We start from the raw sequence: 24,660 nt of genomic DNA on the forward strand, positions 1-24,660 counted from the left end.
TGCGTACGATGCTCATTTGGCACCCACCCATCATCTCGTCTTCTCCTCTCATACCTCCTAACTTCTCCTTCCACGGTAGATACCCTATGCCCTAAAGGGAACCGGATGATATTTAACGTCTGAATACATTATCACTTTCCACCGTTTGACTTTCCAAAGCGCAGGCAAGTCTTTTCTGCGAAAATCAATTGCTACGATTTTCATCGAACGCTCGCTCAAAATCGAGTTTGTCGACAGAAGTAGTGAGTTGATCGAAACGTCGGATAAGGTCGCCAAACTCAAAGATATTACACCAAATTGGTTGCCGCGAAGTAGGGATAGTTTTCACAATCGGAGGGTGGATTTTTCCGACTAGCAACAATGGCGGGAAAAATGTTCCAAGCTTTGGTGATCGTCTGCGCGACCATCCTAATGTGGACTACTTATTCTAACGGTTCGTCAACCATCATTGTTGGTAAGTATCCATTCTAATAAAAATAAATAGTTGATTGAATGCATTATTTATTGAGCAGTGATGAGATGTAGATTGTTTATTTTATTTACTTCATTACTTTGCACAAACTACAGTAGGAACAACCATCAAATTTAGAAGGCCCCTACAATCAAAATGGCGACTCTCCGTGGATATCATGGACAATATTCTTGAACTAGTGAGAGTGAGTGTAAATGCTGCTTTCTTTGTGTGACTGCGCTTGCCACGTTTCTTTCACACAAAGTTCAGTAGTAAAATTTAGGAACTTGTAAAAAGATGTGCAATTGATTTAAAAATTAAAAATAAAGATGCCTTGTAAAAATCGTTAAAAACAGTATTAAGTAAATTCGTGGTAGTTCGTAAGTGTTAGGCTTACATTTGAAGGAAAGTCATAGCATAGATTTTACGATATGTGAGTTAATTTGATAATGCATTGCCCAATGATTTATGTTATTGGAAATCACAAGTAAGGGGTAGGGGGAGGCCGTTAAAGGGGCCACTCTTACCAAATCGGGTTTTAAAAAAATGGGGGGGGGGGGGGGGGAGAGAGACATGTAGACGAATTTTTGACGGAGATTCCAAACATGACAATGATTTTCCTTAAAAGTCATTAATAATTCTGGAATCTAGCATTACAAATGACGAATCAGAACGCTCAGAAAAAGAAAAAAAAGTTTCGGAACTGCAGGACCCTCTCCGGTGAATAGGAGGGTGATTTAGGCATCTTTACAAAGGCAAACTATGTTATAAATTGGAGAAAAAAAGACATTTATTCGAAACATAATATGCACTTGATTATTCCAGTACGTTTTATTTATGAATTACAATGATATTGTAAGATACTTAGTTGTAAGACAAATCGGACATGCCCGCAATGACGTCAAATGCGTCATCAGGGCCACGTGACCGTATTACCCTTTTTTCGTGGGGCGTAGCCCAGCAAGCGTGAAAACTGTGAAAATGGATGGTTATTATCATTTTTTGGTCAACACAGAGATTTTCTGAAAAAATCAGAAGCTGGAATATTAATAAGTAGAGGTGTATTCATGTTTTAAAAGGCTATGTTAGTTGGGTTAGAGTGACCCTTTAAACTATTTGCATGATTAATGACAATGATAATAAAATGAAAGTTGTGTTATGGGAAAGTTAAACATGAGTTGTGAGCTTTATATTTTTGGTAATGCTTGTAGAGATGTCAACTGAAAGAGATGGCCATCCAAGTTTCCTCATATGGGTAATAACGACAAGAGATATTTAACTATAGTGTTCAAACGAACGTTCATGCCACCGGTGTTCGTGTAGTACCATGTACACATTTTTGTGTACGGTGCTTTGAGGTAATTAGAATTAGGCCGTTCCCGATTTCTTTTTTCAAACAGTTTATAGCGATATACATTATTATTTCGTAGTTAAACCATATTCTAACACTGACACATTTATTTTACAATTTAATTGCATAGTCATGATGATTACCACTAAACGTTGTATTTAATGTCTGACAATATTTGACGAGAACAAAAGATGTTTTTTTTTTGTTATGCCCAGCCCAAGAATCAACCCCCCCCCCCCCCCCCCCCTCTCGAGTAGTAATATTACATTTAGATTCATCATGATCTAAAACTTGTTTACTTGAGTAGGTCTTTATCAAATTTCCCAAAATTGGTTAGAAAATCTCAAAATTTTCTCGGTTTTAGTCATGATTTCTCCATTCCTTATAAAAACAACAACTTAGGCTTTTACCTATTGTTCATAAAAAATAATCATTAATGTAGTAATTTAGAAAATAGATCAACAGTCACACTGGTATAATTTGTTTTTATTCCTTGAAAATATCCGATGTGCCGTAAACTTTTGACACTAATATAGCGGTTGAACTAGATTTACCATATCTATTTTATTGTGCACCTGCGTCCTGTATTATATGCCACATTGTATGACTTAGCTTTTATACGTGCCCCACATTATCCAAAATGATTAATAGGAACTTTGACAATTATTCTTCATTATATATCAAACAAAAAATCTCAAGCTGTCATGCCGTGTACACGGAAAAGCATTGCAGCACCATGGTGGTTTATGCTTAGTTTATACATTTCTTTCTTCAAAGAGAGATGCACTCAATCGCAAATACTTTCAACAACAAACATCCCTACCGCAATTCCTATACTCTTTTATATTGACAATATGGTTACGTAATATTAAAGTAACATAAAAGAATATTCATTTGAATTATTTAAATTATTCATTCTCATCACATAAAAACACAATCAGGCAGTTATGGCTTGTTCATACCGTACTATGATCAAGTTTCTAAAATAAACAAACTGAGTTCCTCCAACCATTTTCCGTCTTCTAAATTCGAATAGAATATCAGAAGATCACCTTACAATCAATTGCTTTTTTTATCTACATAGTTCTATTTGTTACGATCAATTTGTAACTTACGATATATTGTTTTACTATCTGTACCAGTACACTTATTGTATAAAATTACCACTTGTTATACAATTACAATAGACTAGCCCTGGTGTTAACGTACATTTAGTTCATTTGTGTGTCGATCTATATTTCCATAGCTACATACTCATTCCGTAAATGTACTATTCATGTGTGCTTTATGCGCCCAATTAGGTTACGAGGTTTGTATGTATTGCCCATCGTCATAAATCCAATGTATTTCGTGCTCAGCATGCTAGCTTTTATGATTCCAACGGTGATGCGCGAAAAAGTTGTTGAAATATATACCTGTGTGTTTTCACCAAACAGGGAGAAAATGGTACAAATTGTACAGACAAAAAAAAACATGCTGAAACACTCACATAGTAAACTGTATGGTTTTTAAAAGGAAAATTCATGTCTGCAGAAAAAAGAAGAATAACAAAGACATCTAAGTAGCGGCTTCGCCACTGTTTATCAAGTCACAGTTATTCTTAAATGAAGATTGTTTGTGGAATGGTTATATTTCTTAATAATCTCAGTAATCACTTTTATAATCACATAGTCACATGTCAATATAACCTTTTAGGATAAACAATAAACTACTTTTGCGAACAAACCCGGCTTATGACAACATCAGTTATAACTATAAAAAAAAGATGATGATGATGAGGATGATAATGACAATGATGATGATGGTGATGATGATGATGATGATGATGATTATGATAAGGATGATGATGAAGATGATGATGACATTTATTAATGATGTAGAGGATGATGATGACAATTATAATATAGATGATTATAAGTATGATGATGATGATGATGATGATAACAACAACAACAACAACAATACAAATAAAAAAAATGAAGAATAATTATGATAATGACAATAATACAAATTGTGTCCTGCAGATTATGTGGATCGACACGTTGCGCCTTTACCAGGATGAACCTGGGAATCTGTGTTACTATGATGACATCTTTATCATGGGCATTGTCCTATTATCATCGGTAACAATACTAACAAAATATTAAAAATTATGATTTTGTGCCTCACCTTAAAAATCCAGCCAATTTGATTGGTCGAAAATGCAGTCGTGATTTTAGCTATTCCCATAAAATGCCAAAACCGGCCAATAGTCTTTTGAAAAAGCCCTAGGGCACTTTTCAAAAGACAAATGACCGGTTTTGGCATTTTACGTATATGCGTGCAATTAATCTCAATGGGAAGGATTTTAGCACACAAACTCCATACGATACGAGTGGTGCGCGATCAGACACCCTATTATAATTAAGACTAGGTCTCGATAGTGTAAACAAGCTTGATTACCATGATTGGAATTAAGTCGCACATGTATTCTATGACCCTTTTCGGTATATAAAAGTTATAATGACTGCTTTAATATTCGAGGCATAGTTGTTTTTATAGGCCCTCGGGGAGGTTTAAATACATGATTGTGCTATCACCCCTCGGCACGCCTCGCGGGGCGATAGCACGATCATGCATGTAACCTCCCCTTGAGCGTATAAAAACAACTATGTCTCTCATAGCAGTCAATATTACTATTATATTCTCTCATCATATTTATTGAAGGTGGTGTCTTCGACAGAATCCGTGACTTTGGCTTTGAGCGCGGAATAATCTCTCATAACACCCAGAAGAACAAGACGAGTGCGTTCCAGTTCATGGCTTATGTGTACCCGGCTCTCCTTGAGGATACCTTCAATGTCACGAGAAGGCGTGAGTATGATCAGATTCCTTCATTTTACATTCTAAATGGATGATATCCTATATCAAAAATGATATTAAAGTTAACAAGTGGTAGGAATAGATAAATTATAATTTCGTTTGCCTTCTGTCCTCTTTGTTTCCTATTGTTTCCTTTCTTCTTTATATTTCTTTTCTTTTCTAGTATTTCCATGTTGTTTTCGTTATTTTTGTTTAGATCGATTGATTGATTGATTTTTTGTTTTAATTTTTGTTTTTGTTATTTTTTGTGGGGGAGGGGGGGGGGTGAACAATATGAAGGGTTGCCGCTCTCAAGCGTCTCCCATGCACTTACGCCAGTTAGTACTCTTAATATCGGGGTTCCAGTTTCAAACTCGAAGCGGTAAACTGGGATTGGGTATATCGTTCATTGAATGATTGCAAACAGTTAAAGGGATTGGGTAACATTGTCTCAGATTCTGAAACAAAATCCTAGACTTAGCTAGTGATGCAATGACTTTTACAAGCCGATCGCCTGTCTGATTATCAAGATATTTATGATTGAAAATCAAAATCAAATTTTGCGTTTTCCAAATGGTTTTCTTAACACTACATTCTATTGAAAAAAATAAGTATGGTAAAACCGGTCACTCAAATCTTTTTACTTTTTTGATCATTTTGAAGCGCAATTTTTGTAGGGCTTCAATAATAAACCGACACTGATAACACGTAGGGCCGTGCATCTCAGATTTAACATTGTTAAACGATGCCTTTAAGTCAAGAAATTTTTGGATGCAAAATGAGCAGACTACACCAGAAATAGATGCCAACATCAATCGCATATAAGAGGCTTGGAACATGATGAGCAAAAAGAGGCACATTGATAAAGCGAAAACAAACATTGGAAGATGTTCTTTCTCTGATCTCTCTCTCTCTGATCTCTCTCTCTTCTCTCTCTCCCTCTTTCTCTCTCTTTCTCTCTCTCTCTCTCTCTCTCTCTCTCTCTGTTGTATTTTTATACACAAATAAATGTACACACACACTTTCCTCCAGCCTTTGTGTACCTCTCTCTCACTTATCCAAACCCTCCTTTTTGTCACCTAACATTTCCTATCTCTTCCCTCCCTCTTTCTCTCTACCTCTCTTTCTCTCTCTTCTTTTCTCTCATTTTTTCTCTCTTTCTTTTTCTCCCTCTCTCTCCTACTCTTACTCTCTTTCTTTCTCTTTTCTCTCGTTCTTCCTTTTCCCTTTTTGCTCGTCCTTCCTCTTTCCATCTTCACATATTTTGGTTTTTTTTCCTTCAAATCTCATCTTTTATTTTCCACTTAATTGTTAAAATTTCTACCGTTCTCTCTATACGTATCACCTCAATTCTCTTTCTTACAACTTATTTTCTTTACCTTACCCTATATTTTTCAAAACCTCCTTCCCCTTTCTTGACTTTTAAAGAAATTACTTACTTCTTACAAAGTGAGTCTTATGATGTCACATCTACTCCCTTCTCTCCTTTTTTTCCCTCATCGTCATCTTTTCTCCCCTCCCCCTCCTCCTCTCTCTCTCTCTCTATCTCTGTATGTCTCTCTCCCTGACTGTCTGTCTCTCTCACTCTCTCTTTCTGTCTCTATGTCTCTGTCTCTGTCACTCTTATTCTCTCTTTCACTCTCTTTTCTTTAAAACTGTCTCTCTATCTCTCTCTCTTTGTTTATCTGTGTTAATATTATATGTCTCACCCCCTCTCTCTCTCTCTCTCTCTCTCTCTCTCTCTCTCTTATGTATATCACAACCTCTCTTCCTATCCATCGTCTTCAAACCATGTGATAGATGCACCCCGAGTCCCTCGGCATAGTGAGGAGATGCAAATCTGAGCATGAATCTTTGATACATCTCGTGAATATTTGATAACCGCCATACCTCATCTCGGCCATATTGATTTCCCTTGCTACCCGACCCGACCCGCCATCCGGAGCACCCCGTTTGTAAGAAAGAAAAAAAAATGGATAATGCGATCCACAACCATAATACGCTGCCGCCATTATCATCATCATCATCACCATCATCAGATCATCGAACGATAAAAACAACCACCCTGCCGAAGAGCGATTGAGATGTGAAAAAGTCATGATTTTTAAAGGGTGGTAATTTCAGGATATTGTGACGCCATAAGGGTGTTGGAGCCAGGTTCATCTCGCTCTGTTTATTTATCATTGCGCGTGCATTTAGAGGTTATTTAGGGTGCCGAGCGAGAGAAAGAAATTATAGATTTGTTCCCGTCTGGCCTGCTTTGGATAATGAACTTTAAGATTACCATGGCATGTTTCAATCAGAATAATTTATTCTGCAAGCGAGGGTATTTACTAAATACTAATCATCCATTTGTATGACGTGTATGTTATGATAGAAAGGAGAAGTACATTTATGGAAAAATAAAAAGAAAAACCCATACTACATCAAATTTACCCTAATCATCCTCTATTTTTTTTTCTTCATGATTTTCTTGTTCTACCATTTTTTCCATCATCTCATATTCGACATTTACATTGTTTTCAAAGCAAGTCTTCTACCATTTCCCTAGTCGCAAAATGTACCCACGATGCCGAACCAAAAATATACGTATTTTCTGTGATTATATGTATAAACCTTTCAATTATAGGCCTACTCGTGTATTCCGCAATACAATCAATAGTGAAATAGAGATTAAGTTCAATATTTCTATACAATTTCGATTAATTTTACACGTATCGGGCTTTTACTATTAGATTTACAGAGAAAAGGGGCTGTTTGGAATTACAAAAAAAATACACAGCCATGAACTTCAAGCTCTATAGGGGCAAATGACGTCAAAATACAATAATTAATGTATATTGGGAAGACATTGTGTTTTCTCAACACAGCCTGAGAAAGGTCAGGGGTGGTTGTTGGCGCAACTTTGGTCATTCGACGAGGCGCGCAACCATCGCTCTCCCCAGGTAGAACAATTAAATGAAAAACAAATGAACAAGATGCGAGTGCCTCACTATAAATCATCTAATAACACCCCCGAACTGTAGCGCCCCAAGGGACGAATTTAATGTGACGGTTTCTATAAATCATGCGCATAAGAGATAACTAAAGAGGATAGAAAGACAGTTGGTCACATGGGTAGGATGATAGTGATGACGTGTATTCTGTCTTCGCTGAAGAGTCAAGGATGAAGTGTTTGAGACATGGATTGCATTGGATAATGATATGAACATAGAAGTGTGGGTTCCATTGCTGATTAATGAATTGATATCATGGAATAAAAATGTATTCCTTGATCTGTTGGAACCAATCATTTTTGTAAAAACTTCTTTCATACAAATCAAATAACAACAAGTATGATAAAGCAATGAACTTTTAGACATTTTATTAGAATCACTGAATTTACAGTTTTGAACGATTTTCTGGAGCCGTTTGAATTCCCAATTAATTAAAATTGGATCAACTTGATTGTTTATTTCTCTCTTTATCTCGCACACTCTCCCTCCTCCCCGCCTTGTTCACCAAATGCCTTTATCATACTATAGTAGTTGTCGTTGTCGTCGTCGCATTAGTAGTATAAGTATAAGTAGTAGAAATAATTGTAGTAGTAGTAGTAGTAGTAGTAGTAGTAGTAGTAGTAGTAGTAGTAGTAGTAGTAGCAGAAGTAGTAGTGGTAGTAGTGGTAGTAGTAGTAGTAGTAGTAATAGTAGTAGTATTAGTAGTAGTAGTATTAGTAGTAGTAGTAAAGTAATACCGTAGTCACACCAACGAGACCGACACCTGACCGAGCATAATGTTACATTGCCTCCAATGGGCAAGAACCAGACGATTACGGGTCGGTGTGGAGTCGGTCTAACGGTGTGACCGGGACTATGCTACATTGCCGTGATAGTAGTAATGATTAGAGCAATGTCAACTTAAGGTTTATCATGAAGGTGATCGATCATCGCAAATCTTAATTTCTTTTCTTTTAATCCCATCCCATCCCTAGTCTGCACACTCTACGCCCAGAACACCCTCATCACCGGAGGTCATTCCAAACAGGTCTGCCTTCCGACCTTCCAGTCCTACGCCAACTATTTCCTCATCCCCTACGTGACGGTCAGCCAGTCCAAGTCGGACATGGGACTGACCATCGGTCCCAGTGACTACCTGGTGTCCATGATGCCGTCTCTGGTCCCACCCGTAGAGGACTGTGTCAAGTACTTCAAGTGGGAAAAGTTTGCTTACGTCTACAGTTCAGCTGAAGGTATGCCTTTCAGTTCATATGAAATGACCAGAGCACTTTTGCGAGAAAAAAAATTAAATGCAACTCGAAACGTAGAAATGAACAAATAGATAAATAAAAACAATACAAAATAAAATAACAATACAAAAATTAATAAATAAATATATATATTGAATTCAAAAAATATATCATAAACCAAAGTCCGATATGTTCTCCTGATTGGGTGAAAATCAACTTGTGTATTTCTTTTTTAATGCAAGAGGTCCTTGTCACCAATGTATTCTAACCAAAGATTTCCCCCAAGTACCCACCTGTTATGTTTGTATTGTTAAATGAACCTTGCACTGGTTGCTACCATGCATGTCAGTCAAATGTCGTACAAGCTTTTGGGTGGCAACGTGCAACTTTTTAGAAGTTTGCATGACACTTGAATATATTATCAAACGTTTGTGGGTCGTCATGTGAGACCTAGGCCCCGTTGCATAAAACTTTGCCGTCAATGGCAACTTGTTCTTACAAGGTTTCGATTATAGCCCTACTTTCAACCATTTAAATGTGTGTTGCACTTATTTACTTGGTTGTATTTGTTTGTTTGTTTGTTTGTTCTTTGTCAGGTTTACAGAGATACCAGACACTTTCACTAAAGTTTCCTCCAAGGAAGTACGACATCATGGTTCGGCGGGTCGGATCCGAAGTCGAGACCCGAAGGCTTCTGAAGAGCTTTCGGGATTCGGGTCGTCATCGTATCATCTTCGATACGTCAGCCAACGACACAGTCCTCGTTCTTAAACAGGTTATTCCTTGACCAATATAGAGTCTGGCCATTTGTTGACAAGTGGACCTTAAAGCAGGAACAGTTGTTCGAAATGTTACTTTCATTCAGAGAATATAAATGTATAAATAGGTTTAGAACTGTTTTTTGGGGGTTTCACTTTGGAACTATTTGATCTAAAAACTATTTTATCTAAACGGCTTTTAGATCAAATAGAGCACATATATTATTTGTATATCGTCAGTGATGCTTTATGGGAGCATCTCTCATGAGACATAATGTAAATTACGAAAAATGTTCGAGTTGCTCTCTTTATCAGCACAATGAAATTTCTTTAAAAAAAAAAAGATTAAGTAAATAAAAAATGTGCTGTTCTCTTTAAAATAGGTATGTTGCCAAAAGATGGCCTATGACATGTCTTTGTAGATGCCTTTTATTTATTTTGGACGTTTCTATTTTGTCAATTTGCAATTCACAAAGAGCGATGACAAACGATTACGGTAAATTTATTACAAACAAATACGACATAACAATGATATACACGAGTCTAATATTATACAAGGTGATTAAATGGCTCAATGTTCTTCGTATATGGTAAAGTGTATATACAGTAAACAACTATACCCTTGTAAATTCTTTTTTTGTTGTTCTTCTTCTTTTCTTTCTTTCGTAACTCAAGAACGAAAGGTGAACTTGTTGACTACTTTTAGATGTTAGCTTTAATATAAAAATCGAGACAAAATCAACTTTACACATACCTAATAATAATTACAAACCTCTGTAAATGTATAAATAATTTAGTTGTGAACTAAATACAGGTCATTCCTGAGCCCAAAAGATAACAGGTCCATGTTTTTTGCTTTTGTATTTTCCCTCTTTTTGTTGTTGTTATCTCTATTATTTTCTTTCACTTCCAGGCAAATGTGCTCGGCATGATTACGTCATCATTCCATTATATCTTTCTCGACCTGGTGAGTATATCAAGCATTTCAAAAACCCGAAGGGGATTAGGCATTGACAATTAAACAAAATGCTTCGGATCTTTATAAAGGTATATGTAGAATAAATCGAATGGCGAGTGCAGTACTGATGTTAAAAACACCTTTGCTCACAAAGCAGATTTCTGTCATGGTTTATCTTTTTTTGGGTTCAGGGGAAATAATTCATAACCCCATCATAACATCAATGAGTAATTCTGAAAATAGCATTAGCCCCTAAAAAGGAAAATATAAAACGGAAACGCCGCTTACGGAAAGTATTCACTTTACACTCGGAAGAATCACGTAGGATACAAAAAATATATGAAAGCAGCGAAGTAACGATTTCCTCTCCCATATCTCTCTTTCCCGTCTCTCTCTCTCTCTCTCTCTCTCTCTCTCTCTCTCTCTACCTTTCTCATTCCCTCTCCTTCTAAACACCCACACTATATATCCACCCTTCATTTCTTCTTTTTTATTTCTTTGTTTCCTTTTCTCTTTTTTCTCTCCATCCTCGTCTTTCCAAATACCCCTGTTTTTCTCTAAACCACTCTTCTCTCTCTCTCTCTCTTTCTCTTCCCCTTTTTATGATCATCCATTCCTTCCCTATCTCTTCTTTTTACTTATCCCGTCTCCCTCTCCTCATCGTCCCTGCCTTCTCCTCATTCTCCTCTCTCTCTCTCTCTCTCTCTCTCTCTCTCTCTCTCTCTCTCTCTTGGCTTCTCTGGGTTCAGGATCTGGCTGACGTCAACATGGATAACTTTCTTTTCGGAGGATTGAACGTCACTGGATTCCAGCTCGTCAACAAGACCGACCCCTACTACAAGAACCTGGAGCTGATGTGGTACAAACGACAGGCCTACCTCAGGCAAGGCAATACCACTTTTGACCCCTCACAGGATAACTCCGCTATGGGCTACCCGAAGCTGAAGGTAATACATCCTTTATTTTCTTTCTTTTATTCATTCATTCATTCGTTCATTCATGCATTCATTCATTCAATTATTCATTCATTCATTAATTTATTCATGCATTCATTCGTTCATTCATTCGTTCATTTATTGATCCATCCATTCATGCATGCATGCATTCATTCATTCATTCGTTCATTTATGCATGCATTCATTCATTCATTCATTCATTTATTCAATTATTCATTAATTAATTAATTCATTCATTCATTTATTCATTCATTCATTTATTTGTTTCTGGAATTTAAGTTATAATGTCATTTTTTTCAGTTGAAAATCGAAATATTTGTAATGTAATACAGTAAAAATGAAAAAAACAAAAATGGTTTATTAAAAATAATCCTCACAAAATATACAACATTACCATAATTTTGGTACATAATTCACATAAAATCAAGTTTACAAAAACAGTAAAATAACGAAAAAGAAGGAGGAAACATAAATTATAAGTCATTTCAGATTTGCATTGAACACATTATTATCATTATTGTTCATTTTATTATCTGGTACAGTATGTCACAGGCTACCCTTGTTGATTTGTTTGTATCATACGTAATTTCATACATTACCCTGATTCTTTTTCCTCTCTCGATACGGTAGACGATGTCGGCTTTGACGTACGACGTCACCCGTGTCTTCTGGGAAACGATCAGCATGCTGAAGAAGAACAAACGACTACCAATCCTAACGGTCAGGGGAGCGAGATCATGCTCGAACCCGGGCTTCAAAAAGATACCGCAGGACAAAGACGTGTTGGAGTATATCAAAATGGTAAACCAGGGCCCCGTTTCATCAAACTTGATATCAATTTAACAAGTTACAAACTACTGTTATAAGCTACTGAAATCATGGCATGTGATTGGCTGAGAACAAATTTTGTCATAAAAATTTAGCATTTGTTATAGATAAAAAGTTTAATGAAACTGGCCCCAGGAGGGAAGAGAGAAATAACGATTTTAAGATAAGGACGAGTTCTAGTAAAGACCAAACAAAAAATGTATAGCTTCCCGATTATGTGAATGTTAGTTTGGATGACTACTTACAGTATGTGCTTCATAATCAACATTTTCCAGTTATTTCCGAACAGTTTCTTTCACAATACAATCGCATTTACCAGATCTCATCTGTAGCTACAATTTATTCATTTAATGAAACGACTTCATTCATGAATTTTTTTATTCCATAGAGTTTTATTTGTTAATATTTTTTTAAAGATGTATTATGGGAGAGGGGGAATGGGGTTGAATGTATGTCTTTTAACGAGCACAGATAAACTTTATATTTCTCTCGAATTGTCTTCTGTAAATGCCATGCATGTATGATGTATTTCACATTTCGTTTTTTTCTTCAATTAACACACAAAATCTAGTTGTCGCTCAAGAGTGCGACAGGAAACATTGAGTTTGACGAGAACGGAGAAAGAGCAAATTACACACTCCGAGTTCTGGGACTTAAACCTTCAGGATTGCAAGAGGTATGTAACAATATTTTTTTATTTTCCGCATGCTTTTTCTATATTTGTGTGTATAGAACATGGTATGCAGAGACAAAGGAAAAACTAAACCTATATGTTAATGTAGACAAAAGAGGAAACAGGACATTAGTTGTATTTGTTTTGTAAGAGTTTCATTTGAAAGTCTGTGAACATTATTATAATAGGTGGGAGGAGCATTAAAATATGCAGCACATTTATTGGACCTACATACACATAAGATAAGAAGAAGAAGAAGTAGGAGTAGAAGTAATAGTTATAGTATTAGTAGTAGTAGTAGTAGTAGTAGTAGTAGTAGTAGTAGTAGTAGTAGTAGTAGTAGTAGTATAGTAGTAGTAGTAGCAGCAGCAGCAGCAGCAGCAGCAGCAGCAGCAGCAGCAGCAGCAGTAGTAGTAGTAGTAGTAGTAGTAGTAGTAGTAGTAGTAGTAGTAATAGTAGTAGTACATTCATACTTTTTAATTACCATCTCAGTCTAGTAGCATTATCAATATTATTACGAACATAGACTTTTAGAAAAATGATAAGACACGAGGAGAGAAATACAAGTCATGACATTGATATAAAACTATGGAACAATTAAAAATAAATGTAGTTTTGTCTTCATTATTTGTTCATCTTTGTAGTGCACCTCACTACTGCATGTAGATGATCATTTAACAGGAAGTTTTAATATAAAATATTGATCTTTACAATCATTGTGTATTCCATTCCTTAGGTCGGAACCTGGCTTCCGAATGCGAACCCTCGTCTTACTATCAAAGGAGAAGATAAACAAAACTTCTTACAGGACATCAACAAGACTTTCATCATTACATCGCTTTTCGTGAGTTGATTCTTTCCACGAATGCATATTGTACGAATATTAAGTCAGAGTACTATGCAGGCTGTATTTAATTTTGTATCGCTTCGGTTTGATAATACTTTGTTCAAGATCATAGACCATAACCAGATGAGTTATCTATCAAGAGGACCAAAATGGATTAAATTTTCCATGTTTGAAGAATAAATCCTCTGCCGAGAGCAAGTTCGGCGTTGTTTTGTAAATCGTAACAGTTTTTCGTTAACGCTCTTCAATCTCTCAGCAGAAGATAATTATTTCCCAAACTTTTGATCCTTTTCCATACGTTCGTAGCAAAATATCTCAACTATTTTGCGAATGTGCCAAAAGGTTAAATAAACATGATCGCAGAGACTTGACAAAAATCAGTGGCCTTGACCACTGCTTATTAAATGTGCGAATAATTATAATAACGTATTACATATTCCGAACACGATATCTAGAAAGTCTTTTGGATCTTGATAATATTACCTATAAGAACCCAACGTCTCCATCCTGTCACGAACGGGTAGATGTAGGTCAATCACAATTTCTCTCAAAGGCCTAAATATCAATATATTGGCTGAGGGCTCCTAAGTTCAAGAGCATTCCAGAATCTGGCCGATTTGATTTTTAATTAAGCCACCCAACCTGTAGTTCACTGCCTAGACTGTTTAAGTGTTGAGCGCCAAATCAGCCGAGAAAATAACCCGCGACAGTCCTTGACTGTCATTCTTTTTGACGGGTGTATTTTCGTGGGTCGCGCGATCTGTGTAGTATGCGTGTAAGTGAGAAGGACGTTTAGATTATTGAATAATAAAAAGTATCATACAAACGGACCGAATCTGGACTACTCTCAAATTCGTACGGTTTTCGTCGTTCTCGTCGAGATCATGGAATCTTCGGCTTGCAGCAAGTTGGACCAGGGGGGGGGGGGTGTGCTTTGGAGAGATTGCTAGAATAATATCTTGGTGATTCTGGGCTGATCAAAGAGCTACTTCACTCTTGACCTTGACACAGGAGCGACCGTTCATGATGCTGAAGAATGAGAAGGATCGAACCCCTGGAAACGGCATGTACGAGGGGTACTGTATGGACCTCCTGAAGGCTATCAATGACCATCATCCATTCAGGTTCGTCATCCGAGTGAGGAACGACAGCGCGTACGGCTCGGCCAATGAGAACGGGACTTGGGACGGCATGGTCAGTGAGTTGATTAATAAGGTAAGTCGGGTTCTACAAAAAATATCTGTTACCGTGTTGATATGATAAGGTGCCGAAAATAACAGTTCAAAGGTAAGGGAGGTGCGATAGCTCAGTCGGTAGAACAGTGGTCTCGTAATCCGGTTACCCGGGTTCGAAACCAAGTCGATGCGCTATTGCCCTTTGGTAAGGTATTAATCCTCATTACCAGGTCCCTCGAAGAGGACCTAGAGCCGTTGGCCGTCTGGTTGCTTACTTACAAGCATTTATTCTTTATTAGCAGTCAGGTAAAATAACCACCACCACCACATCAAATTATTCATTTGATCCTTGGCTATGTAATGTGCACCGTAAGGCAAAGCGGTGAATGACCATGATCGCAGGATCAAGCCAATGCATGACGCTCTTTCTTCACTACATTATGTGCTAATTACAAGAACTTGGAAAGTTGTTATTTAATAAACGTATTGGTAAGAAAATATGCTTGATATGGTTGTATATGTAGGCAACGACAGGGACTTTAATACTGCATTGGGTCTTGTCCGGGGGACTCGATCGGTGAATTCATATTTTATCAAACGTGTTAAATGGCACTGACAAATCGGTAAGGAGACCACAACTCTCCCACCAAGCGTTCACGTTACCAAAGTTCATGAGGTATTTTGGAAGACTTCATCGACTGGTGTTACCCTGATGAAGATGATAGCTATAATGAAAAGGAACATGTTACTGCAAAGTTTAGTATTTAAAGCCCGTCTGCACTAGGTTGGCCAGGAGGGATTATACCTCCCTGCTAGTCAATGACAGGTGGTTATCTCATCAAATCAGCTCTCAATTAACATAAGAAAAGGGGATCATGGAGGACCAACGGGTACCGCTTAGGGATTGTTTGCTATATCGAGGGCATAAGTAGCTACAAGTAGTGCAGTCCCGCTTCAAATAGTGCAGTTTGAGTCCCGCCGCCGCACTAATGTCCTTTGGCAAGACATTGATCTACATTTGCCACACTCCACCCAGGTGAAGTAAATGGGTACCTGGTAGGAATTTATTCCTTGAAACGCAGCGCGCGTAACAGCTGCACTGCTAAAGCCAGGGTAATTATGCTGCATTATTGTAGAGCGCTTAGAGACTTCTGATAAAGACAGTGTTAGGCGCTATATAAGCAAGGACAATTATTATTTAAGACTTACAGCTCTGTCATTATTTTGTCCTCTTTCCCCTACAATCAACATCCATCTAGGAGGCCGACATCGCCGTCGCCCCGCTGACGATCAACTCCGAACGCGAGCGCGTCATCGACTTCACCAAGCCCTACATGAGTCTTGGGGTCAGCATCATGATCAAGAAACCTCAGAACACCCGACCCAGCGTCTTCTCCTTCATGCATCCTCTGTCGTACGAGATATGGCTGTCCATCATCTTCGCCTACCTTGGAGTCAGCGTGGTGCTGTTCCTGGTCAGTCGGTTCAGTCCGGATGAATGGTACACCGTAGAACAGGGTAAGGACGGGTGACACTTCTTAGCTTATTCACTAGCTTCCCTGTACCCGAAGGCATCTTTATACAGCCTGGATATGTCGGAAATACGAAACATACTAATCGAAAATGCAAAAAAAGATGACTGAAATAATTATACGTTCTGATCTCGCACATAGCATGGCGATTTTTCGCCTATAATCGAGTCATATTGTATCGGCTGAAAAGAATTCGTCAATATGCATTTAGCTGTTAGCAATGCTCATGGAATTTCCGTCTTTTTAATTAAGACACTCTAGATGTGCCTTTTTTTGATAGTGTGGATGCATGAGAAACTTGATTTGCATAGGTAATATATCCTCATCTTTGTTGTGCTGTAAGGTATTTGGATTCATAGCATCTCTTGGAAAATTTACTCTTCGTATTAAAAAAAAAATCACAGAATTGACACCGTTTCTATTTTTCTGCAGGAACTTTATCTAGTGCGCCCTCTACGGAAGGTGAGATTGATCGTGTGGAACCGAGAGACAAGAAAGCGAACAACTTCGGGATTCAGAACAGCCTCTGGTTCTCGATGGGTGCCCTCATGCAGCAGGGCTGTGAAGTGTCTCCAAGGTACAGAATCGTGGCGGAGAATTCTCTATATTATTCTGTTGCAAAAGATGAATTAATAATTTGTGACATTTTGCTGATAGGTGGTAATAGATCAGGGGAGTGTTTCACAAAGACTAAGATCGACTTTAAGTTGGACTTAACTATGGCAGGTTATTCATGCCACTGTTTGCTCTCACCATTATTATCTGTAGACAATATTTTTCCTTCAACAATACATTATCAAAAATGTAAATTATGTAGATGTGTGGCCATGCTTTGTACGTCTCTTAAGAAACATATGCCAGTAAATGGTGAGAGCAAACAGTGGCATGAACGGCTTGCCATAGTAAAGTCCAACTTAAAGTCGATCTTAGTCTTTGTGAAACACCCCACAGGTTTTGAACTTATTATAATAAGCATAATGCAACGTTGTTTTCGCCATTAAGGGTCAATAACAGGAGGGGGAGGGGGAGGCAGTGTATTTCATCATCAAATGTGCATTTACATAGCAAATTTACTGCTTTGCTGAGCCAAAAAATGTTCCACTAATTATTGAGTCACCCGTTGCCGTCATGTCAACTACATGGGGCCACCTTCTTCCCTCTTAGTCCTGGAACTTGACGTCTTGTCTGTCCACACATAGTTGTCCATCTCTGTTTTTATCTTTCATATCTTTCCTTAATGTTAGCGTCTTTTCAACGAAGGAAGTTCTGCAAATGATCTGAATTAGGACCTGGTATTCCTTTTTTTGTCGACAGTCACACTCGATTTAGTTTTTTCCTTTGTCCATATAATTATTTTCTACATATTTTTTAGAATTTAGTCCAGGCTTATCATTTTAATCTCTGATTCTCCTATCTCTCTATTCTTTATTTCTTCGATCCTTAGATGTCTCTCAGGCCGAATCGTCGGTGGGGTGTGGTGGTTCTTCACCCTCATCATCATATCATCCTACACAGCTAACCTAGCTGCTTTCCTGACGGTCGAGAGAATGTCCACCCCGATCAACTCGGCCGAAGATCTCGTCAAACGTAAAGACATCTCGTACGGTATTCAAGGAGGTGGGGCCACCGAGGTGTTCTTTTCCGTGAGTATAATTTTGTTGTTTTTGTTGTTGAAATAAATCTTTATTTAGATACGAAATCAGGATAACACCATTGTATATTAAGCACTTCATCACATTTTAAATGAGATCAAATTATATATCTGTATTTACTTGAAAGCAGGTTGTAAGATTGTAAATCGTGAGTATAATACTTTCCTCCAAACCCCAAAACAGCCTCTTTCATGTTATTCTGATTATGCTGAAGTTGGATGTCAAATGGTACCAAAAACTGGTTTTGCATAACTCATGAAACTTCCAGCGTGTGCAAACACCTGTAGTAACTTACAAGTATTGTGATGTTTGAAATGAAAAAATAACCCTTTTCGACCTGACCAAAGTAGGTACTGACCATTTTTGCTGATCAAGTGATAAATTAATCAGGCATGAAAGGCCAATGTGGGAAAGCAATTTTTTTTTTATTCATTTCACTGTCTCCACAGTATCAATACCCTTCTTCGTTTCGGAATCCATTACAATAATCCCGTTATGTAGTGTTAAACAGCAATCTCCAGATAAAAAAAACATCTTTAAATAAAAAAAAGTATTTCCCCTTCATTCTTCTTTTCTTGATCACGCATGGTGCGAGATAGTCATCGAAGATCCCGCTTTATATGACGATGTGGAAGTCGATGAGCTCGGCCCAGCCGTCGCCGATCACCAATTCGTCCGCGCAGGGCATCGAGCGCGTCCGCCATGCCAACGGCAAGTACGCCTTCCTGCTGGAGTCGACGATGAACGAATACTCGAACCAGCAGAAACCATGTGATACCATGAAGGTGGGATCGAATCTCGACTCGAAGAGCTACGGCATCGGGGTCGCCCGAGATCTCACGTTGTTGAGGTAAGCTGACTTGGGTTAGGGGGGGGGGCGTTCACAGAACTTGTCGTCCGTGAAAAATGACAGTGTTTGTTATAAGCTACTGAAATCCTTGCTTGTGATTGGTTATCAGCAGATTTATCACTGATTTTTGTCATTTGTCATTGAAAAAAAGGCTTTGTGAAACGGGTCCCTGGACCATGTTTCATAAAACTTGATATCAATAACAGTTACAAGCTACTGTTGTAATTACTGAAATCATGGAATCTGATTTGCTGAGAGCAAATTTGTCATAGAAATTTAGCATTTGTTATTGATAACAAGTTTTATGAAACGGGCCCCTGATCCACCCTAACTACTCAAGGGTGCATGGATCAACGGTGTGTATCGGGGACGGGATGGGGGAAGGTGGGGGCACAGTTCCGGAAAATATCTAGTAAGCGAGAAAAAACATTTTCATATGCCCTCAGAACAAAATTAAAAAGAACCTTGAAAAGGAAGCACACTCAAAGAGATACGGTTACGGAGTCGCCCTTAGATATAATCAAATTTAGGAAAGGGAGTTGCTCCTCCAGATATTACACCTGATCCGACTACTACATGTACACGACGGAGGGATGGATCAAGTATCTTGTGGAAAGGGGATGGGGAAAATTCAGAAAAAACTATTTGACAAGCAAGCAAACAAGCAACAAAAAAAAAAAAAATACAAACAACAACAAAAACGAGAAAAAGAAGGAAGAACAACATAATACAAAACAAAACAAACAAGCAAAACATCTTCGGGTGCCCTTTTGGGTCGAACATGGGAAAGGCCTTTATTTTATCTGTGTGTACTTACATGTAGGATATGCAAAGTAGGTTTGAAACTTTGAGAGTAGCAGGCCGGTTGTTGACCCCCCCCCCCCTTCATCAGCAAGTGATCCAAATCTTAACGCTATAATTTGTGTGTATCCATAGAAGCTTCGCTTAAAATTGAATTAGCATTGCCTCATTTTTTACAGAGATGAATTGACACTGGCTATACTGCAACTTGGCGAAGATGGCGTCCTTGATAACCTGAAGAAGAAATGGTGGTATGACAAGGGAGAGTGTGAGCCTCAGTCGGAATCTATGGTAAGATTTTCAAATTCACAATTTTTTTTTCTCATCTACCCTAAATGTGATGTTACAGATGATTTGCACTCATCGCATGTATTTAAAAAAAAAAATCAATAATAGATTTGTGTTTTGGTATGAACTGACAAAATTCCCCAAGCCCTAAAATAAGAAAAAATAATAATTAAAAAATCAATTTAAGAGGTTCATCTTATCTTTCAGATCGTTCTCGATCATAAGTGAATAACAAATTACTGTTTGATAATTACGATCGTTTTTAAAATTGTGTTTATAATCGAAATTGCATTTGAACCCAATGGAACATATACAGATTTAAAGATTTAAAAGATAATTTCAGATTTCTCTCCCCTCCATCTTGGCTTACTATAAGATTTGGCCACGAAACTAAAAGCCCGAACAATCGATTTCTTGCAATATTTTCAAGTCATTTTTCTTGAATGCTTTTTAACAGCTGCTAACAGGTTCCATTTCCCCTTCTCCGTTCAATGTAGGACCAAGCCAGTGCTCTGAGTCTCAGCAATGTCGCCGGTATATTCTACATATTGGTGGTAGGAATGGGCGTGGCGATGGGCGTGGCTCTCACCGAGTTCTACTGGCGTACCCGGGCTCAATCTAATAAGGAGAAGGTGAGATTTAGTTGCTGATTCAATAAAAAAAATCAAATAAACTAAAAGTTGTTTTTTTCAGTGATTTTAACTGTTATGTTACAAGTTTGGTTCCTTTGGGTACTTTTTCTCTGTTTTGTGCCTTTCAACATTTCCTTTTTCTCTGTCCCCTGCGCTGCAAAATGATCATGAAGTGCCTCAAAAAAGTAAAAATCTTTGGGTGACCGGTTTACCATATTAATTTTATCCAGTGAACTGTAGTGTTATAAAAACCGTTAGGAAAACGAAAAATGAAATTTCGATTTCCAATCATAAATATCTTGATAATTAGAAAGGCGATCGGCTTGTAAAAGTCATGGGATTCCTGACTGACCTAAAGGTTAGTAATTATGATTGCAGCATGAGCTAAATCCAGGATTTTGTTTCAGACCGAACATGAGGCAATGTTTCCGAGTCCCTTTAAAAACCGGGTAATAATATGATCGCAGGGCCTTAAGGGAGAAGAGTATTAATACTGATGAGTGTTGAGGCTACCCTGGGTAAATAAGACATATTATTATTCTCACTATTATTATTATTGACCCCTTGAAAGGACAGAAATGATGTCTCTTGCATCTCTCACCCAATATAAATGCAACTCTGATTGATGTCATTCCCAAGGGCCCAATACCAACACGTAATCTCTGATTGCTTGTTAAAACAAAATTGCTGTGGGATAACAATGGTACTCGAGACCGCAATCACGTTTTAACCTTCAGCTTAAAGCCCAACTGAATTGTTGGGAGCCCCTAAAATTTGATGGCAAAATTTCACTTAAATTGTATTATAATTTGAAAGAGGATGCCATTTAAAACACATTTCTGCAAGGATTTTCAAACCAAATGTGTATGAAGTCGGAAATTGATAAAATAATACACAATTTAGGTTTTGTGCTTTATACAACAGAAAACTAAAATTATCTATTCTTTTATCAATATTCGTCTTCAAATACATTTTTAGGGGCGAAATCTTTATATTTAAGTGTGTCTTGAATAACAATCTCTTTCTACGTTATGATACAATTTAAGTGACAATTTTGCCATCAAATTTTTGGCAAATTCGGGGCTCCCAACACTTTATAGAAGGGCTTTATTTGTCGAATACATTTTAATTGCGGTGGGATAGAAATAGCACTTCAGTCTTTCAACTTTCCTACATTATTTTCGTTTTCAGATATCTTAATCAAATAATCTGAAAGCCAGGATACGGATATCTGTGACGGTAATTGGGGTATCATGTCAATAAAGAAAAGATATGAACATTTTTTAAAAGACGATTAAACAAAATTGAAAAAATGTTTTCACTTTCTGTTGTAGTCATTTGTTTGTGAACATTATACATTTAATCTCTCAAAATATATATTCTTATTTCAGATCTCTTTATCAAATGCTCTAAAAGCCAAGATTCGTATGTCTGTGACGGGGGAAAAAGGAATGCCAACATATCCAATCATGAGACAGGTCAACCCTATGGCCTGCGAGAAGGCGGTAAGTCCAATAACTTTGACTAAAATGATTCATTTAGCGAAGAGTCTGTGTCAGGAAATATTGCAACCACAGACAAGTGAACCTTGATTTGATAATGAAATGTAAATTGCATTTTATGTTTTTTTCTTTCAGACAGATCATTTAGAATGTTGATGATTGATTTGGACAATCACTCAATATCACAACTTTGTGAACTCTCAACTTACCGTTGGGTCTACTTGAAACATACACATACTGAATTAACGAATAATGGGAGGGATATCATGTTATAATCATATGGGCTACGTCAACTCGCAGTTCTTTAAGGTATACAACCGTAAAATTTGATATATTCCGAAAAAATCTTAGAAAATTATTAATATGAAAAAATAAAGCCAAGCTCATTGATCTAATGCATTTACTCATTAAAAGTAACCATTACAATCATATACGGGTTTTATATACACCTCATCTCACAATCTCTTTCTCCAGTTATTGTCAAAGGACCGAGAATCACCATCGGCTATCCGAAGAGGGCAGACATCCGTTTAAAAGATCCATCTGAATATATTTGAAGGGAAATGCACGTGGTCCACTTACACTCGACAAAGATATAGACTCGTCTTTACTTCAACAATCTTCGAGACTTGCCGAGCATGAAACAATTTGAAAGGGTTAGTGATGTGGGCAAACTTTATCATAAAGTTCTTCAAAAATCCCCCCAGAAGCCATTCGCAAAGTATTAAAATGCAAAATGTTTGGGTCTACATTTAGAATACCGGGGTCAAAATGAAGGAGGTAAAATAGTTTTAGAGGTACAGTACTTTTAATAGTTTCCTCTTTCTTATTCTATGCTCATGATAAAAAAAAATCTAAGATGCATTGAATATCAAATACAAACGGGTAGGTCTCTTCCGATTTACATGTGCGAGTGCATTGACCGAGACAAAATTCAACAATGTAATAACAATCAAAATATTGTGTAATTCATGATAGTATATTATGCACGTTATGTCCGCGGATGATTGCATTGTGTCCTCTGTATATGATTTCGAATGGAACTGTTTGGATACAGAAGGGCGTTATCTCTGCGTCAAAGTATATGACTTTCTAACGTCTTTCTAGCTCCAAACTGACGCATTGCACTCGTGGTGCTCGAATGGTCTGAAACGTTTAAAGGGAAAGTCGACCATGATAGAAGTTTTCTCTTTAATCAAAAAGCAGAAAAATGATAGAAACAAATTAGTGAAAGTTTGAGCCATATCTGATTAAATATAGGATCGTCATACATTTTTGAAGTTGTCATCAGGGAAACACAAATTTGGAACACTGTTACGTATCTTGCGAACTCCTCTCCCATTTCCCCTCTCTTATTATTATATTATGTAGCTACTTGTTCTGCTTCTATTAAAGGCCCACTGCACTACTTGTAGCTACTTGCGCCCTCTATATAACAAACAATGACTAATCGGTGACCATTGGTCCCCCATGATCCTCTTTTTCTTATGTTAACTGAGAGCTGAGTTGATGAGATAACCACCTGTCCAGTGACCTTGCAGGGAAGTCTAATCCCTCCTATAAACTACGGCAGATAAGCTTTAAAGCCAAATTAAAATCATGGTGGACTTCCCCTTTAAGAAGCCTGTGGAAATTTGTTGTAAAGGTCATTAGGAAGCTGATGTTTATAGCGATGAAACTAATGAAAATTTTATTCACAAGTGGAGGTAACTATTTGTCTGTAGAGGCTAACAATAAGGATATAAGATGTTGATAAGTGAAAAACTCATTTAAAATTGTTTTACGCTGATGCATACTAGGGAAGTAGTAGAGTTCACTTAAAGGGGCATGTTCCCGCCAGTGTAGTTATCGCTGCTCTAGTCATCGCCATCTTGGTTCCGAAGATCGACTTCTCATTTGCATACAGCTGTCAATCAAAGTACGCGCGGCCTGGCCTGCCTTCGCCAAGCCAGCTGATCGCTGCCGATAGTGACGTCACGAAAGTGGGTGGAAACAGCAGCCGAATCTTAGAGCCGAACTGCGATTGGTATGACTTCGGCACAAGTATGCGATAATCGGCATTGTGCGGGCATTCGGAACATGCCATCTGCGTAACGGCCGTATTCTGTTGGTGTCAATAGGCAGCTAGCACCGTCCGCCAGCGGGTACGTATTTTGAACGCCCTCTGCAACACGGGGAACATGCCCCTTTAACATAATGCACTATAAGAAAACGCAATGTCCGGGGATCGAAAGCAGGTCACGGGAGAGAATGCTCTTCGGATTGGACGGAAAGTCTGAGGTCCCCTCAATATTACAGTTCTTATCTAGCAGCAGCACTGAGATAAAAATGTTAGATAAT

At 37.7% G+C, this 24,660-nt stretch overlaps 2 protein-coding genes across 2 annotated transcripts; both read left to right on the top strand.

Annotated features, from left to right (window-relative positions):
- Nucleotides 1–360: 360 nt before the first annotated feature.
- On the top strand, nucleotides 361–9,136 carry LOC115922105 (glutamate receptor 2-like). Its single transcript, XM_030980176.1, has 4 exons — nucleotides 361–454; nucleotides 4,509–4,655; nucleotides 8,614–8,871; nucleotides 9,111–9,136. Exons 1-4 carry the CDS (start codon nucleotides 361–363, stop codon nucleotides 9,134–9,136), a joined length of 525 nt encoding a protein of 174 aa, XP_030836036.1.
- LOC576655 (glutamate receptor 4) lies at nucleotides 8,849–23,144 on the top strand. The gene is made up of 16 exons (XM_030980871.1): nucleotides 8,849–8,871; nucleotides 9,465–9,643; nucleotides 10,540–10,593; nucleotides 11,334–11,531; nucleotides 12,171–12,341; nucleotides 12,940–13,044; nucleotides 13,778–13,885; nucleotides 14,900–15,103; nucleotides 16,323–16,581; nucleotides 17,028–17,172; nucleotides 18,040–18,238; nucleotides 18,847–19,097; nucleotides 20,078–20,189; nucleotides 20,684–20,818; nucleotides 22,210–22,323; nucleotides 22,795–23,144. Exons 2-16 carry the CDS (start codon nucleotides 9,521–9,523, stop codon nucleotides 22,852–22,854), a joined length of 2,238 nt encoding a protein of 745 aa, XP_030836731.1. The 5' UTR covers nucleotides 8,849–8,871; nucleotides 9,465–9,520; the 3' UTR covers nucleotides 22,855–23,144.
- Nucleotides 23,145–24,660: the final 1,516 nt, after the last annotated feature.

The sequence above is a fragment of the Strongylocentrotus purpuratus genome, unplaced genomic scaffold (assembly GCF_000002235.5).
Source record: "Strongylocentrotus purpuratus isolate Spur 01 unplaced genomic scaffold, Spur_5.0 spur5_scaffold_11, whole genome shotgun sequence".
NCBI lineage: Eukaryota > Metazoa > Echinodermata > Echinoidea > Camarodonta > Strongylocentrotidae > Strongylocentrotus > Strongylocentrotus purpuratus.